Source organism: Clinocottus analis, unplaced genomic scaffold (assembly GCF_023055335.1).
Source record: "Clinocottus analis isolate CAN_PGR_092001 unplaced genomic scaffold, fCliAna1.0.p SCAF_23, whole genome shotgun sequence".
Lineage (NCBI taxonomy): Eukaryota > Metazoa > Chordata > Actinopteri > Perciformes > Cottidae > Clinocottus > Clinocottus analis.
Window position 1 is genome coordinate 1,618,203 of NW_027175965.1, and position 15,388 is coordinate 1,633,590.

General features: G+C 43.3%; 1 protein-coding gene across 1 annotated transcript in view; it reads left to right on the forward strand.

The window, feature by feature from the left end:
* The first annotated feature begins 2,084 nt into the window (after positions 1–2,084).
* Positions 2,085–15,388, forward strand: part of gmds (GDP-mannose 4,6-dehydratase) — a 134,447-nt gene continuing 121,143 nt past the window's right edge. The window contains exons 1-4 of the mRNA XM_068589832.1: positions 2,085–2,272; positions 8,941–8,985; positions 10,411–10,498; positions 11,303–11,412. Coding sequence (XP_068445933.1) covers positions 2,180–2,272; positions 8,941–8,985; positions 10,411–10,498; positions 11,303–11,412 — 336 coding nt within the window. The 5' untranslated portion in view covers positions 2,085–2,179. The remainder of the gene's footprint in view (positions 2,273–8,940; positions 8,986–10,410; positions 10,499–11,302; positions 11,413–15,388) is intronic.

Consider the following 15,388-nt stretch of genomic DNA (forward strand, 5'->3'; position numbering starts at 1 on the left):
TGAGAGTCATAGCCTCGATTTGCCTTTATCCACTGAAAAGAACAGTGTCACTATAAATCAGATAACTTGAGACAATTTAGGGATGCACACAATTACGGGTTTTACAGAGTGTTTTAGTGGCCAGCAGTGATTTCTGTCGTTTGTGTTTGATTTAAACAGCTGACGCACAGAATAAAGAGCTTTTTAAAATGCACTACAATGAGTTAAAATCAGACCCACAGAAGTTATCCGTGTTTGGTTTAAAGAGAAATTCAACACTAAACAGCCTGCCGGTCTATCATGATTGTCAAAACCTTTCTTTAGACATAATACACAACATTCTTGAAGGGATGGCTCAGTATGAGATCTAGTTGTTGTTAAACTGTCTCTCAGAAAACGTTCTGTCAAAACATAATAGATTCTCTAAGATGTATCCGTTTAACTATAGTGACTTGGAGCGCAATCATCGCCCTACAAAGATTAACTTGGACGGTAATGGCAATAACATACGACTCAATTCTGCTTAGTCTCTCTGTCTTGTCAGAAACATTCTATTGTGCCAGAAGGAGACCCAAACTGAACTTTGCTGTTACTTTTACTGCATCATATTTTCTCCATTTGTTACACTCGGCAAGGCTGTACATTTAAAGCATTTAATAATGGAAGACCATGAATTGTTCAAACTGTTGTATCCACATAGGAACCTGATCCCTGAACATCACTTTATGATACATTATCCACCCTTTATGAGAAAAATTGGACAATTGATACAAATGTGGAGCATGAATTTGTTTGTAAGAAAAAGGTGTGACACGGCTCATTGTGTAAGATATGGCTACACAGTGTTACACCTCTGCATCTATGATATCTGCACCAACAGCCAGTTCTCGCCGGACCGTTGAGCCAAAGAGGGTTTGTGTCACGATGCCAGCTCTCCTACTTGTCTTACCTTCTTTGTAAATTAGTTTCCCTACCAGCTTACTCACAAGACCTGCTCTAATCTCCAGATACTCACCTCACCAGCCTGGATTCCCACACCTTTTCTCTTCAATTCCCCACTCCCCAGCCAAGAATCTTGCCAGCCTCCATCTCACCTTACCGGTTATTCCCCTGTAATAGAAATCTTGTTTTGCATCTAACTGCCGGTCCTGCATTTTGGTTCAGCCTCAGATTTGTGATTATAGATTATATAGGCACCAAAAGAGACTTAAAACCATACTCTACCAAAAGTTAAAGTACTCATTATGGAAAATGTCCCTGTTTGGAATATATATATATATATAATCTCTCTGGGTTAGAATTATTGATGCTTTATGTGTTAATCACTTTAATATTGCAGCTGGTAAAGATGGAGATAATTTTAACTACCTTATATACTGCTGAGTAGTTTATCCCATGATATTACAACATAAGTTTATCAGTTGATTTATATTGTGCAGACCTAGGAAACTAGTCACTAACATGGTCAACTATCTGAAGGCAAGACAAGGTAAGTTTATGTTTATAGCATATTTCAGCAAGGCAATTTAAGGTGCTTCACATAAAACAATTAAAGGCATCACAACATAATGCAGAAGAAAACAAGATTTAAAAACAATTAAGAACATTCATTTTAAAACATTAAAAAACAGTCAAAAAGAAAAAAAAAAAAAAAAACTTGCAGTGCAGTTTAAGAAATAAAAAGCAATAGTGAAATGCAGATATGGATTAATATCCTTGAATCTGATTCAATTAAACACAACAGCAAACAGGATTAAATTATTCAATATTGGCTTAAAAAATACAGCAAAGTAGAATAAAGTAGCATGAAATGTTAATACTCATGTAAATTGCAAGCACCTCAAATGTATATTCCAGCACTACTTGTACGACAGCCACACAAAACAACCACTTCTCGTCGACATAATCGGAGGCTGCCTTTCTCTCTCCGTCCTTGAGAAGGCGCTGTGGTTAAGGACATGCAGTGCTCCACCACCCTCCGCCCTCTTTAACGGAGCCTCCTCTGCTGCACACACATGCTCTCTCCGCATTGGCTGATCTTGCATGCCGCTTCCTCCTACGTAGGCTCCAGCGCTTACTTTCTTTTTTTTTTTCTTAACCGGCGTGTGTGTTTACGGATGCTGAGGAGGCTCGTCGGTACTTTCACGTCAACTAAACACACCGCAACACAACCGCGTGCTAAACGTCCAGCTGAGAAGACATGGCCATGTGCTCCGAGTCCGCTAACGTCAGCTCTGCGATGGAGCCGAAGAAGCAGAGGAAGGTGGCTGTTATCACCGGCATCACCGGACAGGTAGGTTCCTGTATTTTAACGTCACCTGTCCAACCGGGCGTTTGACTCGCGCTAATTCTTTTTTATCAACACTGACGTTGTGCTCGAAACCGGGGTCTGTTCTTACACAGTGCTAAGTTAATGTGAAAGTGTAACACTCGTATTGTATTGAACTGAGGGGCGTGTAGCGTTAACCTGTTCGAGGAAGAAGTGGCTCAAGATGAGCGTAATGGTGATTGAATTTACTGCGTTCAGGAGGTCAGTGAAGGTCTCATGACCTGATAAGCTGTTACACCTGTCAATCATTCTTGTTTCCTCTCTGTGGGTGGGTGGCTCACGTAAGGGTACCTGGGATGTTGTTGTTGTGCTGCTAGCCTGTTGAGAGTTGGTCTATGACCGGGGAGCAGGATGGACAGTATGGACCAAATAAAAACGGTGAAGAATAGGGCGTTCTGGGTAGTATATATATATATATATATATATATATATATATATATATATATATATATATATATATATATATATATATAAATAAATAATGTGATTAAGAATCAATTAATTATTAATAGAACTTTATGACTCTGAAGCATACACACGAGTGCAGTGTACACACAGACCACTGGTAAAAGGAAATGGAAATGTTTTATTGTCCAAGAAGAAACCTGTCTGTGCTTCTCATATTACAATTACAGGTGTGTCAAAGACCTCCAGGAAGTTGTCAAGTTAAACATTAACACCTTTAATGTTTACGAGAAAGAATGCAAGTTTGAGGATATGGTAGATGTTCAGAACTGGCCGTACCGGTATTTTGTATGGATTACTCAATCTATACAAAAGTACCGGTATGGCCAGTGGTTAAATGACGCACCATGTTCTGAGTCACATAACATAAGCTACTTATATTCACAAAACAGTAATATAGACTTCTCTTCAAACTAATTACAGCCATCCTAACTATCCATCCTTTCCTCAGTGCTTCCTTTCCTTTAGCTTTGGTTTGCTTGTACAGTCTGACTGTCTGTAGAAACGTTGGGATGGATGTTGTATTTCGGGTCCAACGTGTGCAACGGAGCAAGAAAGCTCTGATTTTCCATCACCGAGTGTGGTACGCAAGTCCTTGGCAAAAAAAGTTGCACTCTACTTTGGTGTGCGGTGGGATTGTATCTATATTCGTAGTATTAGAATGTTGATGCTGTCTTTTTGAAATGTGCACCGATTTAATACATTTGCCAAAATGTATTTCATACTCTTGCATTGTGTCTATTTGATCGAGGAGGTCCGCCTCGATCAAATAGACTCAGTGCAGACAAAAGGAGTCTATAGGTGAAACGGACATTGTGTCTGTTTGATGAAGGACATGTTCCTTGACCAAACAAACACAATGCACACAATAGACGTATGCAATAAGTCTTGGCAAATGTATTAAATCAATTTGTGCTCCAAAAAGACAGCAACAACTTCTACTCTACATTCTGTCTGCAGTGCATGCTATTTAAATTTGAAGATGTAGAGAATAATGTAGTTTTAATAATGTAGAAATGTTGCCTTTTAAGATTTTCAAGAAGTACCTTGATATGTTGGATATTTGTCGACACAGTTCAAACTGACCTTTTACCTATAAATACAATTTAATACAGTGCAGTGAAGAATGTTTCTCAGAAAACGTAAAAATATGAAATACTATTACACAGTCCAACAAATGGTAGCAGACATTTGTCAGAGGCATTTGTGGGTGTGTGTGTGTGAGAACCTGTTTGCTTTGTAGCAGTATGCACAAAGAAGAGCGTCGCCATCTTCTTGGAGTTCATTTTCAAGTCAAATAGAGCTAACGAGCATCAAGGAATGAGCCCCTCCGTCAACCTCTTTAACAGCACACAAATGATACATTATATGTGCCGACCATGCTGTTATCGTTGAATACCCGTGCCCATCTGGATAGACCATCTCAGAAGTCACTGGCCCGGGTGTCAGGGTCACAGTGATGCCATAACTCGGCTGGCTAACTACTGCTCATAAATTTCAGGGCAGCATGCTGCTCAGTCTGAATATCTTTGACTGCCGTCTCGGCGTGAGAGAGTGTGAGTTATGGCAGACCACCTGAGCGCCAAGGCATTTTGCTGCAGAGCGACGCAGGGGCTCTGGCTGATAGAGCTGTTTTATGATCCGGGGTTATAAAGAGGACAGACCCAACCTCTCCGTTTCGACAGTAAAAACCTTACTTTGGCTCCAAGGTTCACACGTCTTTCTACAGCTCGTCTGGTTGAGTAAACAACGCAATACGACCCCCTCGCGCTGTTTGAAGCTCATCCTACAAGCCTCCGTGCTTAATCCGCTTGTTGGCGTTCAGCACCCCTTTTTTTCATTTTCATCCCTCGTCTCCGTTAACGGACTCCTCTGTTAGCAGCATGGGATGGAATCTGAGCGAGTGCCAGCAACAATAATCATAAAGCTAAGGCTTCGTACGCGCATCTCCTCCGTCGCTCTAAATGGCTGCCGATGGCTCCTTCAAGGCTGATTCCTCATCTGAATGAGTCTGCCAACTTGTGGCTGGATAGCAAGAGAGCTGAAGCGAACACATAGATATATGTATTTCAAATCCAGCTTTATAATCACATACTGAACTATTTAACTAAGTGAAGTCATATTGATACCAGGGAACTCTCTTTATGTACTTTAGCGCCAGGCTCGAGTTGAGGAGAGAAGTTCGGGGCTGCTCGCCAAGTGTTAAAGGTCAAAGAGCAGTTCCAGTAATACTTTTGGTACTGACCCAGATGGTTAGCTGTTCAACCAGCAGGGGGTGCTGAACTCAAGGTGCTGGGGTTTGTGCAAAGCAATCGTTTGCTCCCGTCTCTTTGGCTAAAGGGAGGACGGTGACTTTGATGATGGTCATAATGATTAAAGAGCTTATTGGCGTTCATTACATTGTATTTGCACTTTTTACAATTATGGTAAAATGGACACATTTCACAGCTTCTCTCTTTCCTCTCTCCAATGACGGTAAAACAAACGTTAAAGGTTTTTGGATTGTTGATCGGATAAAACAAGCGATTTCAATGGATCAACTTCATCATGAAATCGCCGGCTCCATTCACTAGAATCCGGATTAGCATATGTCAGATGATGCTCCTCCGTCTTTGACGTCGCTCATATTATATTGTTTAGAACTTTTCTCCTGGACTCATGTGAACCAAAATGTGTTTACTTTATTTGATATCGCCAACAGTAAAGTGACAAGCTTTCTAATCTTTGAAAAAAGTATTTTACCTTCATCAGATGTACATTTTAAATGTGTCAGTTTTTGTGTTTTATGTTGCTCTAGGGTAGAAAATGACATGAAAACATGTTTCTTTTATATTTACACACACACACACACACACACACACACACACACACACACACACACACACACACACACACACACACTGGTGCCACCTCTGATATAAATGATAAATGGTCTTCTCTGTGAAAACACACGATGATGTGATAGTGATGATAATGGGCGTGTTGATTGGAGCTAATGATAGCACTTGGATGGTGGTGCTAGTTGTGATGAGCAACATTGTTAACATTTTCTCGACACATGGACCGATTCCATCTCCCATCAACATGAGCTTGAGGGTTTTCCCATTCTGTCTTTTCACCCGTTTGGCCAGCTTTTCTCTGTTTAGCTTTTTGCCTTTTAGTTTTCTCAAGTTTTTTGAAATGTTGTTCAAAGACTTTTGTTCAATAATGAGTTTTTTACAGCGCGCATCTTTTTTTATTTTATCTTAAAAGGAGGACAGACAAAGAATATATTGAACACACACACACAGCTATGCATTCAAAGAGCTGAACACGTTTCAGTCCTTGAAGTATCTTCTAAAATTTAGTTTTTCAAATGATTTACCGTGACTCGTGTCTGGAATAATAGATATACATTTAACTATAGCTCCTTTTAGAACTTAAAAACATAAAAAAAACAAAGTCTCTTTGGGCAAATTTAAGATAATAATCAATACAGAATTCACCAAACTCTGTTTAGTGTTCTAAAAGCTTGAACACCTCTACCTGTATGCAGCAGGGGTTTTAACACTGTTGCACCCCCTAGAGGCGATAGCTGCTACTGCAGACAACCCTCAACATTCAGAGGAGGGAATCGGTAACTTTCGTAACACCATTATTCCAGCATTAGACAACCATCTTGTATTTCAGTTACTTTTATGATATACCAGCTTATTGCTTAACCTCAGTGCTGTAGAGGGCAGAGAATCATATTGTGTCAAAGGCCAAAATCAGTCTTTGAGGAGTTTGTGGTGTGACATTGACCTGGCAGGTGAGCACACAGTTGTGTGTTTGTATGAGTGTCCAGTCTCGCTCTCCCCCCACCTCCCTGCGCTCCCACCAAGCATCCAGCTCCCCATAACAGGAAACAGCGAGGTGAGGCCAGGGTTTATGGGCTAATGCGGCCTCAAAAGAGCCTCTTGTTTTGAAACAGAGCTGCAGCTCTTCAGGCTTGTTTTCCATATTGGTCTGGCATGAAACGCTTTGACCCTGGCACAGGGGCAGGAAAACATGACACCGGCTGGAGCTTTGAACGCCGTGGGGACGGGCGATGGGCTGCCAGTGCCCGTGCACCCCCCACCCCCTCACCCCCAAAGAGCTGGCCAGAAACAGGTTGAGAATCAGTGCCAGCGACCGCACGACCTGGGAGCTCAACCTGCAGAACTGAAAATTATCTTACCGAGTCATGAATTCATAAACCAAACAAACAAACTTATTTGCATTTAATGAGGCTTTAGTGGATTTTACCGACGGGTTTGCATTTTAAAGCCCATTCAATTTCAATTAGGGTAAAACAAATAACATGGAGGTGAGATGTGTGTGAATCTAAAAAAATCCTAAAACTGCCACAAGGGTTGGCTTTCCCCTACAGGATGTTCAAGCAGCATCCATGAAGTCTGGGTCAAGTACACAATACTCGATTTGAACGGTTTTAATCTGGTCATCTCAGTATTATTTGAGATAAATGAACAAATATATAAAGTGTAGTTGTTCTGCCAGAAATAAGTGAAAACCTTATAAAAAAGGCTTCATCATGCTTTGAATTTGAAGGTGTGGCAGGCAGAGTCGAGGCCCTGAAGGTTTCCTCCCTCGGTGGGTATGGTTCCACTAGAAGGCTCACATTCGAGTCAGCCAGCAAGTCCTCAACCTCGTGATGAACTGATTTCAGACCAAAAGTTTAAACGTGTCGTCCCTAGATGCACGCCTCAAATTCTGAGTATTTAAATGAGATGTAACGTTTAGTTTCATCATCCAGCTGCAGGGGACCACGGCTTTCAGCAAGCAGGCTCTGATAAACCTGCAGTACACTACTGTGTGTGTGTGTTTTGTTGTCTTCTGCCCCCTAGTGTCCACAAATCAGCTAATTCTGCTTTAATGAAACTCCCTGTAAAACTTAACCTGCGACTTGAAGTCCCTGCAACATCTACCTGGGTTTTTCCAGCATCTAGTTTTCTGTTTTGGAGGCTAAGGCTTCCATGGACTAATTGCTCCATGCCAGACTTTGCCCACCTGTACAGCTCGCTTCAGGAGCAGCCATGTTCCTGCCCGGCACAGACTCTTGGGTGTCCTCCAACCTCTGGCCCCCCTAAACCTTTTCCTCCTCTGCTCCCTGCCCTCCATCTCGAAGGTTGTGTGTATGTGTGTGCGTGTGCTTGCGTGCAGGGATTGAGGGATGAATGCCAATGACTAGTTTGGAATGTTCCAGAATGTGCGGTCGGAAAGTCTGAGCAGGGCAAAAAGACGAGGAGTAACACGGGTGAGGGGAACAAGACCTTATTGACAGGACACACACACACACACACACACACACACACACACACACTGGCCCACCTCTGCCCAGAGCTCCTGGTTCATGTGGATGTTACAGCTAATGATCCAGTGTTCAGCTGCGGTGTAGGGGTTTCAGGAGGGTTGTGGTCCAACACCGTAAAACATTACCACATTGTGTCACGGTGAACAATACACATGCAGGTTTACTTTCCAACAAATGACTGCACCAGCCAATTCAAGAATAATTGGATTTAACGACCATTTTGAGCTTTTCCAGCGGTTTTTCTCTGAAAGGTTCCATCTCGAACGTCCGGTATAACACTACATCTGGACATTGGTTTGTGTTTTTCATAAAATCATTTTTGAAGGAATGAAATATAAAGAAGTATTTATGACCCACACTGATGTTCACCCACATGTTGTGTTGTCACTCGTCCAGACCTCCAACGCCTCACTGAACACACAATGACTTTACGTTAGCAGAGGACGCGTTAGCCAGCTTGTACAAAACATTTCTGCTTCATCATGAATCTGCTTACCTACTTAATTATCTGACCGCTTATTACATCAAAAATGATTGCCCATTTTCAATCATTTGCATGAAAAGGTTTTATATTGATTTAGAATATTTTTTAGCAGATTATTATTCAGTTGTTATACTGTTAAGTCTTTTTATAAGTGTGTTACTGCCATGCCAGTTTGTAAATCAGTGTTTGCTTCTCCCTGACATAAAAAAGACCGACAAGTGTGTGAATCATTTTACACTTTGTGATATCTCGAGTTCAGCTTTCCCAAACTCTGGCTGTGAAAAGAAAATTGATTTTGATGCCATTCACCTTTTTGCAGTTTTTAATTGGTGTTGTCTTCTGTCTGTTCAGGATGGCTCCTACCTCGCTGAGTTCCTGCTCGCTAAAGGCTACGAGGTGAGACAGAAATCCAGACTGCCGACTAAACAGTTACCAAGAAGTTATCCTGGGAAAACACACACACACACACACACACACACACACACACACACACACTCACATAGAGAGAAACAAATGCAGACACTCGCGGAGGCCAGCGAGCACAGACGACATTCCCTCGATAAGCTTCGTCCAGCCACCGCACTGTGTGGGAGCTCCGGAGGTTTCGGGGGCTACGTACACAAACTGACTCACACCTCACCCTGATAAGACCCTGTGTGCTGCTTCGAGCCTGTTAACCCCCTCACCTTTTACCCTTGGGTCAAACCATTAACAGGGAAACAGTTGTTATTACCCCGTCATACGAGCGAGGTCCCTAACTCTCACCTGCTGCGCAATGTGTTTTTAGGAGAAAAATGAAAAAAATAAGTCAACATCCTGGAGGTTAACAAGCTGTTGCTGCTACGTAAGGCTTCGCCGTCAGTTTGACGTCCACGGAAAGGGCCGATACGTTCAGTTCCACACACTTGAATAAACATACGTGTGGCACCAGTGCACATTGTGTTTCCCTGACAGTAGCTACATGACTTAATTTCTCCACAACACATACCCTCGTCCCAGACTGCCGAGTCAGCCTCGCAATCTGCCGCTTGTCTCGGAGACGGCAGAGGCGAAGCGGGCTCGGTCCAGGTTGGTGTGTGTGTGTGTGTGTGTGTGTGTGTGTGTGTGTGTGTGTGTGTGTGTGTGTGTGTGTGTGTGTGTGTGTGTGTGTGTGTGTGTGTGTGTGTGTGTGCGCCATGGTGGTATTAAAGAGGAGCACGCAGGCAGGAAATGCACAGTGAATAAAGGAAGTGAGGTCAGAGCACAGCATCCTCCCACTGATGGACTCCTCTTGGATCAGGTTCTGTTATCTTCCCCGAGCAGAGCTTCCGCACGCGTCCCACTCAGAACGCAAAGTACAGATCACACATCACAGGCAGCTTTAAAAACACAGCGAGACACAATCGTGTGACATCAACTTTTTTTGCGATACAGAAAACGCTGCAAAGAAACCAAATAGATCAAAGTGGGCCCCTTTTATAATGTTTGACAACTTGTAGAAAACTACTGCACTGTAAACCAATCAACTAAAGTAAATGTATAAAGTACATAGAAAAACACACATGCATACAATACAGCGAACATGACAAAACTGGAGCCAAAGCAGGAGGGTTCAAGACGTTTATACCAATTGTAAGATAATCTGTTTTATGTATTGCAAACTGAACTGAATCCACCCGATAGACGGATCTCCATAAACTGTGACCAGTGACTCCAACACCTCGTTCACCCGTAGTACATATTCAGCATTGGCAGGCTGTTTCCACTGGTTCTATGTGTCAAATAGCTCTGGGATTTGTATCATATTTACGGTGTCACAAACCCTGTCTCCTTTTCTCTCAGGTTCATGGTATCATGCGCCGCTCCAGCTCCTTCAACACGGGTCGCATCGAGCATCTTTACCAGAACCCGCAGACGCACACCGAAGGCAGTGAGTATCCCGTTTACACCGGCGTAGCCAGTCGAAAGGTGGACGACATGGCGGCTCTCATAGAGGCGTTGGGTCCGAAAGGATAAAACCAGTATGCCGACTGGTGGGAACTAAAACAAATCTAACTTCTTATCAGCATGTCATGTGACACCCCTCTCTCTCTGCTCCTCTTCACAGGCCCACCAGGTTCAGGTTTATTTTTGTATTTGTTTGCCTTAGTTTACCGTTACGCGTTGCCTTCCACCTCCTTCACACCACACTCTACTGACTCCACTAACTGGGGTCCTCCATGGAGTTTGGTCTGATACTTACTTTCTTGGGATCTTTGGGTTATTACACGTCTCAGTGTAACTGGAGTCGCCTTGTTGGAGGGTTACAGCAGATGGCGCTACAGTTACAGCCATGTGCTCTTTGGCCATGCTCGGCCTTGCAGAACATTTTCGGGCTGGAAATTATAATTTATACTGCAGTTTGCGGTACATTTCATTGTGACTAGTTGGTTGGGTTTGATTTGATCGAATTTAATATCTTCTTTTTTTCTCAAAAAATTGGTTTTGGTCTATCTGTCTTTTGCCATGTCCCTTTGATCCGGGTTATAACACACCAGAACAGAGTGGACTTATCTCCCGAATCAGATGGCTGTGAACTTTAATCAATTGGCCGTTACATGTCAGATCTGGCTATTAATGATGGAAGTTAATCAGTTTGCATGATAACTTAATTTGCAGTAGATCCAGTAGTAACAGGAAATGTGAATTGTCCGGCGTGCATCCTTATTCTATGTGTGTCCCCCTCTTTTGTTAGACATGAAGCTGCACTATGGCGACCTGACCGACAGCACGTGCCTGGTGAAAATCATCAACCAGGTGAAGCCGACAGAGATCTACAACCTGGGCGCTCAGAGTCATGTCAAGGTAGTGTGACCTCTTGTCCAGTATTCTCATGAATCTTTAGTCTCCACAACTCACGGTGTTTCCCCCAAATGGAGGCATCTCTTTTTTCTCTGCTGATGAACAGTGTTAACTTTCCTTCCCATTTCCCGGAATCACTGCACTGCACACAGGTTTGTTTTGAAGAGCCGAACAATGGAAACGAACTGATAACGGCCAACAGGAGTAATGAACAAGATTGTTCCGTGAATCCAAAGTAAATCTGGTTTCTGTTTTGTCCCAAGAAGCACTCGCTCTGTCGCGCGTTTCCAGTGAGATCCGACCCGATGACTTGCAATGTCGGGTGGTGGTTTATTGTCGATCATCAACACACGATAATGTTGTTTTTGAGCATGGGCTGCGTTAACGGTTCTCCTTACTGCTGCGTTCAAGGACATTCTGAAGTGGGTTTTAGATTTGGTTATTTAGTCAGTACAATTTGAGATTCAGGTGTGTTATGCTAGTTGTAGCCTCGAGCATAACTGAGGAGACTTAACAGAGATCCGGTGAGTCACTTTTTTTCTGTGTCCACACTCCCATTTTGTTTGTTTTACTTATTTTTCCAACTTTGATTCAATAAGTCTGTCTTCCACTGAATTTTAAGAAGCATTACCTAGTACGTCAGACAGCGTTCACACCCTTTCCAGTTTATTTGCATAGCACATAACTAACAAGAGTTGTAGCCAGCGACTGCAAAGAAAGCAAATGGTTCCAACAACTGTTGCGCTTTGTCTGCAGTAATTCAAGGTGTGCAAGAATTGAAAGTAATGGGCTCAAAATCACGAGTAGCGCCTTCAACACACCACTTTAAGTCTCGAACACCTACTTTACTTTGGTTTTCACTATATCGTCTGAATGTGGAAATCTTCTAGTCTATTAAAGTAATTATCGGTCAAGTCTATTTGAAACGTAGTGGATACCAGTCTTTCCCCACATTTAATTCCCTGTGCTTGAGTGCCAGTCAGTTCTGACTGCTGCTGTGAATGGTTAACAGCAGATGATGTCAAAAATGAACTCTCAGTTCTGGGAAGTGAGCTGCTTGTGCGGAGGATGTTGGAGCTGATGGGACAGGAAGCTATGTTTTCTTGGACGGGTCAGTCTGTGCCACAATGTCCCTTTTGTCTCGGAGCTCCACCGGTGATCCCAGGAGATCTCTCGGCGCCCCCCCCCACCCCCACATACACACACACACACACACACACACACACACACACACACACACACACACACACACACACACACACACACACACACACACACACACACACACACACACACACAGGGATCTGACATGCAGTCTCCAGGCAGCACTGATCTCCTTTACCATGGTGGTTTGGGTTGGATACGGAGCCAAGAGCTTAGTCAGATCATAGATAATGAGGCCATTTGTAATATGAACAGGAGACTCTGCTCTTCAATAGTAGTTTCTTCGTCGAATCAAACCAAATTTGGATGAAAAGGCTACCATTTCATCATTCAGTTCAATTAGTTTGATTCCAGTCTTTGATTCCTTGAGTCAAACAGGAAGCACCCGGTCTGCCCGCTCTCTCGGTGTAGTATAAGCTTTGCTAAATTCATAACTAATTCATTTAATTTACACCTGTATTAATCCCCAGCAGGGACAGAATTAAGTAGAAGTTAAATTAAGAAGAAGAATATATAAAAGGTAAAATAATTAAAAAGAGTATATAAAATGAATGAATGGAAACTACAAAAGATATAAAGATATATTGCATTCAAAATTACAGTGCAGCATAGTGTTGGAATTAAACTAGAATTTAAGTAGAAATTCAATCGAGTAGCAATTCAATCAATTACCGATTGATTGAAAAACTTTTGATAACTCACTGATGAAGATAATTATTTGCTGATACAAGTGGGACTAAGAATGAAGGAAGAGGGAAAGAAGGAAGACAGACAGACAGAAGAACACAGAAAAGAGTGGGAGAAAAGGGAGGAGAACGATGACTCCTCTCTCCACATCCTTTGTGGTCAGAGGCCGTGACTCTGCTCCCACCAGCCACATGGTAGATCATCCTCAGGCCACACACATTCACACACATACACACACTCGGAGTGACAGTAAATCCCTGTACCTGTACGAGTTTATTTATTTCCACACCAATAAACCTGGCTCTGGTTTCTCCCTCACCACATGCTGCCCGCTCTGAACAGCTGACGCGGCTGTGTTACTGGCAGCAGTGGCGTTGAGCAATTTCCAGTCTGTCCCACCACAGAGGAAAAGATCACTCACACCGGCGACTCGGCATCTCCCATTCTCTCTCTCTCTCTCTCTCTCGCTCTCTTCCTTCCCCGCTCCCAAGCGTCTTGCAGGGAATCCCTTCTGAATGACTTGAGTGGAGGCATCAGCTTGTGACGGGGTGTCTGTCTGTCTGTGTGTGCGTGTGTGTGTGGGTGCTGGTTTCCGCTGCAGAGAGTCATCACTGAGAACAGAGCGAGGGTTATTTTCTAATGCTGCAGGGGCGGAGGTGGACGGGGAATAGCGGACGGACGCTGGAGGGCCAGAGAGGCAGCCAGCTGCAGCATCAAAAGACCAGCACACGAACAAAACAGAAGGGATATTATGTGTTTTCTATGTGACTGCAACAGCAGTTTGAACTCTCTTTCCTAATATGTTTTCATAAGCCACAGGAAAGATGGCCAGAAGATTTTGCAAGAAAATGGATTGTTTATCAAAGTGCTAGTATAATTTCTGTGGGATGGATCGTAACCATTTAGCATTAGCCAAAGAGTATTAAAGTGTGAAGTCCAGTAGGTTAATTGTACAAACAGTGAGCTACTTTGCAAATATCTGTTCATAAACCAAAAGTAAAAGTTTCAATATGATGGTGTCTGAGGATCATCCCACGTTTTTTGGATTCATCCTGCGGGCAGCGTGGATATCTGAACCAATCCAAACTTTCAACCTCACAGTGGTGCTACACATGGAGGGTCGCTGAAATTGAAGCTGCGATATCCACAAGCGATCTCATTTATGTGTACAGTACAGTGGGGAGAACCTTGTCTTCCTAGAACCTGTCCTCTCAGGCAGTGTTCGCCTCCCGGCCGTCTGTCGCTCCAGCTAAGCTTCTGTGATTGAGCTTTTTTTTACAAAGCTGAGCCCTTTCCGGTATAATACATAAAGGTAACTGGGTATAACCTATTGGGTAACCTATTAAAGCAACTCCGTCTATTCCAGTTTGCTCAGCAATGTGTTCAAACCAGTTTTCATTGTTCATCTGGAAACTTCTCCTGTCAAAAACTTTCAGCAATGCAAGTTTTAGTGACGGTTTAGTAGTCAGTTGGGACTCCTGTAGGAGTGCAGGTAATCTGTGTGTTTCTTTTTTTACTAAAACCTTAATTTTGTGTGGATGGATCTTAACGCTTTGCTGTTACTATTCAACAGGTGAGTTGACCCCCCCCCCCCCGCCCAAAAAAAACATTGACCAAATATTAGTGCTCACGTTAAACAGCGAAAGCCATTTGGGCAAGTACTTTCACGTCACTCTCAGTAATTCGTTCTGCATCTGAGGGTCCGACGCGACCCCATTGTGTTCTCTTATTGAAGCGCTCTGCTGGAAGGCTGCGAACAAAACCCCTCAATGTCGCTCTCCCTGTACGAGTTCTCCCACCTACAGCTGTCGCATGGCTGGGGGGGGGGGGGGCAAGAGAGGGGGGAGAGAGACAGAGGGGGAGAGAGAGACAGAGAGAAAAGGTGGAAAGAGTGTTGGGAGGTGGGATGGTACGGTTGTCGGTTTCCACTCTATTGTTTTTAATGGCTTCTGAAGACAAAAGTGCAGATTGCGTCCATGAGACAGACTTCCTACATCTATATCCTTCATTATCCATATCCGAATTCCTCCTCAGGAGGACTTATCCTCCTATTATCTCCTTGCAGCTCACTCTCTCTCTGGTATCCTTTGGTCTCTCCCCCATCCGGGTGTGCAGAGGCTCCCACGAC